Source organism: Nestor notabilis, unplaced genomic scaffold (assembly GCF_000696875.1).
Source record: "Nestor notabilis isolate BGI_N333 unplaced genomic scaffold, ASM69687v1 scaffold116, whole genome shotgun sequence".
Lineage (NCBI taxonomy): Eukaryota > Metazoa > Chordata > Aves > Psittaciformes > Psittacidae > Nestor > Nestor notabilis.
The window spans coordinates 26,516-29,870 of record NW_009933064.1 but is presented as its reverse complement, the minus strand read 5'-3'; the positions used below and the strand labels follow the sequence as shown (position 1 = coordinate 29,870).

The 3,355-nt window shown below is 38.5% G+C and overlaps 1 protein-coding gene across 1 annotated transcript in view; it reads right to left on the bottom strand.

The window, feature by feature from the left end:
- The window catches only part of HSPA12A (heat shock 70kDa protein 12A), a gene marked incomplete at its 5' end in the record, with an annotated part of 44,221 nt that overhangs the window by 27,852 nt on the left and 13,014 nt on the right, over positions 1-3,355 (bottom strand). The window contains 2 exons of the mRNA XM_010016673.1: positions 255-371; positions 2,820-2,924. Of these exons, the coding sequence (XP_010014975.1) occupies positions 255-371; positions 2,820-2,924 (222 nt within the window). The remainder of the gene's footprint in view (positions 1-254; positions 372-2,819; positions 2,925-3,355) is intronic.

Genomic DNA, 3,355 nt, shown 5'->3' with positions numbered 1-3,355 from the left:
GAGTGCACAAGAAGACTAAAACATCAGAGTGAGGAACACCAATATATAATAGAAAAACTCATTTAAGAGGTAAATACATATTACTTAAAGCTACTGCTTGGTACAGTTAACTCCTCTTCAGTGTTACTAGTCTGACTCTTTTCTAGACCATTTGTAGTCTATGCTAGAGCTAATTGTCCCAAATAAAAGTTTATCATTTAGTCTATGAACTAGGGCTTTAAAGAGGCTTTTCTATGTTCAGCCTGTAATCTTACCTTGTAGGCAGCTTGTCTCATAAACTGCTTTGCAGGCTGCTTCCAAATAGCAGGCACTGTAATGACCCATCTTACTTCAGTGTTTTCAAAATCTGAGCCTCCTTGGTCACTAAGCTCCTAAATAAAATGAAACCAGAGGTCAATGCAAAATGATGGGTGTCCACTTCATAAGAAAACATTCTTTTCTGCTGGCTCTAGTAACAGTAACTTTCTCTTTTCAACTCTTTTCCTGTTCCACCTAAGCTACAAATCAGAATTATTGCCAACCTGTCAAGAATGCTTTACTGTGCCAAAAGCTGGGATTACGGTTGATGCCTTCTCAAGGAGGCCTATAGAAAAGTTTACTGCTTAACATGGAGTAGAAAAGTTAGTTTTCCCAAAAGCAGTTCCTGCACTGCTGAATATTATAGAACATTTATGTACATTCTTAGTCACAGTGTGGGATTTGCTGTTTGCTTGAAGAATTCATACTTGCACCTTGATTAATACACAGAAAAATAGCTGAGGTATCACTGATGAACATTATGTTTTACAATCTGAGGCCTTCAATGACTTCTTTATACACCACTTACCTTTAAATCAACTTTTTACAACTCAGTTAACAAGGGGAAGTTACAGTTAAACCCTTTAAAAAAAAAATAACTGATTGCTCCTTGAAAATTTTGCTTTAAGCAAACATTCAAGACCAGTTTAGTTCTTTTATTGTCCCTTTTTTCCCCCTTAAAAAGAGGAAAGTCTGTATTGCATTTGCAAATTAGGTGATATACTGACATATTTTGGGAAAGGTTCCAAGTAAAATGTCATTACCATATGTCCTATCTAAATCTCCATCCAAACAGCGAAAGGTTCAGAAAGGTGAACAACAGGCCTTTAGAATGTAAAAAACTGTTTCTGCATGTGCTGTGCCAAGGTGTTGTGTTTGTTTAGCTGTGCTGCAGTTCAAAAACCCAGGCTGGAAAAGTGCTACCTTTATATTGCACAGGAATATAGGGCACTAGGAATGGACAGATTACAGTGCAAAGTAACAGTTCATTTACATCGCTTGTCCAGTTAGTTTCAGCACGCACACACAAATCACAGGGATTTATTAACATCAAGAAAGGATGTAGCCCTGAACAGGCAGCACAGCAAATATATGGAACAGGCAGCACAGCAATTTTATATATGGAACCCAACAGCATTCACATTCACTAAGAATTTCCGCAGACTATGCATGGGTTCAAGTCTGTGACTCCACAATCAACCCCAAAATCTAGTTGAGTATTTGACGAGATAAAGAATTGGAGTTGTAATGGCAAGATTGTGTCCTTGTTGCCATAAAGACATCTCACAGAGAATAAGTTAAACCCATTCAAAAAAGTAGGTTACATTTTAACAAGGCTATTTAAAACAATGCTTGCTGGGATGAATAAACTGATTTGACCCAGCAACTTGCTTACGTTGACGTTACAGTGGTGCACTTGAAGCCAGAGTGTACTTAACTTATGTTTGACTGTTTATATGAGATTTTAAATCTGAAAAACTGTTTCCTGGGGACATATATTTTACAGAAGAAAATGAAAAACAACCTTGTGTCCCAAGAAGAATATTACAAGAAATGAGTATTTCAACATTTCAAACGGGAAATGGAAAATAAAAAGCCATACCAGCCACAGCAGGGGGGAAAAAAGGAGAAAAGAGAAAAGCAACATAAATGGAGGCAGCCCGTCAGAACACAGTATGAATTTACAAACCAAACCCCTAACAGATGTCTTACTTTTCAATTGTTCCAGCACCTCACCACCATCACAGGGAAGAGCTCCTTCCTTATATCCATCCTGAACTTCTCCTATTTTAGGTTGAATCCATCACCCCTTGTCCTATCACTACAGTCCCTGATGAAGAGTCCCTCTTCAGAATCCTTATAGGCTCCCTTCAGATACTGGAAGGCTGCTCTGAGGTCTTCATGGAGCTTCTCTTGTCTAGGCTGAACAGCCCCAACTTTCTCACCCTGTATTTGTACAGCCCCTGTTGATCCTTGTGGCCTCCTCTGGACTTGCTCCAGCTGTTCCATGTCCTTCTTACACTGGGGACACCAAAACTGTGATTTGCTGGTCATGAAGGAGGTGATCCTGCCCCTCTACTCTGCTCTCATGAGAGAGAACCTTGTGTGAACATAGAACAATGTGTCATTCCAGCAGATGTACAGGAGATGAGGACAGGACACAGTCTCAAACTTAATTCTTGTGCTTCTGCATCTGCACATTTAAATTGTCTTTTCAAATCAACATTTTTTTCATGAAAAAAGAAAAAAAAAAAGCAGTGGAAAATACTTAATCCTGTAAGAATATATTCAGGACTCTGCAGCACAGTGATGCACTTGCTGTTAGTGAATCAAGCTTCCCCTGTGTGAGGGGAAATCACTTCAGGCTATTGTGAGAGTCCACAGCCTGCCTAGCGTTTCTACAGCTTCGTTACTTTGTTTACATCGAATACTACTGAGGTCAAAGCTTGGCAAGGATAGAAGTGCTAAGCTCACATTTATACCAGTTATAAATACAACAAATCTAGATAAGGAAGCATTACCTTTAATGCCTGTTCCTTAAAGTATTGCAGAGCATAAGCAAATATCTCAAGTGCTTTGACTTTTTTGCCATTTGCAGCTGTCAGGTCTGTCTCCATTGTAAGATTCTACATGAAAGAAAATAACTGGAAGTTATTAAAAGGAGAAGGTAAACATGAAATTAATTCCCACTGCTTGAGGAAAGGGATTTCTTCGTTATCCACCTGGTTAGGAAAAAGTGATAAAATTGTGCTGAAGAGGATCTAACTCATCACTTGAATTTCCTGAAGCATGACATCTGCTGCTTATTTTAGGCTTTGTTTTTAAACACCTACTGTATCTACAGATAACTGCAGGCAGAGAAAGAAATATGGACTAAATATTAAAGAATTACAATAAACGTATCTGTAATTAATTGCAACAAAGCTGCATATGCAAGGTATTTAATCCAAGTTAAAAGCATAGATTTTTGGCTTCCCACCAACCCATGAAACCAGAAAACACCTCATTACAGAAAGTACTGGCCAAGTCCCAAAACTCTAGAATGGATTAAAGACAA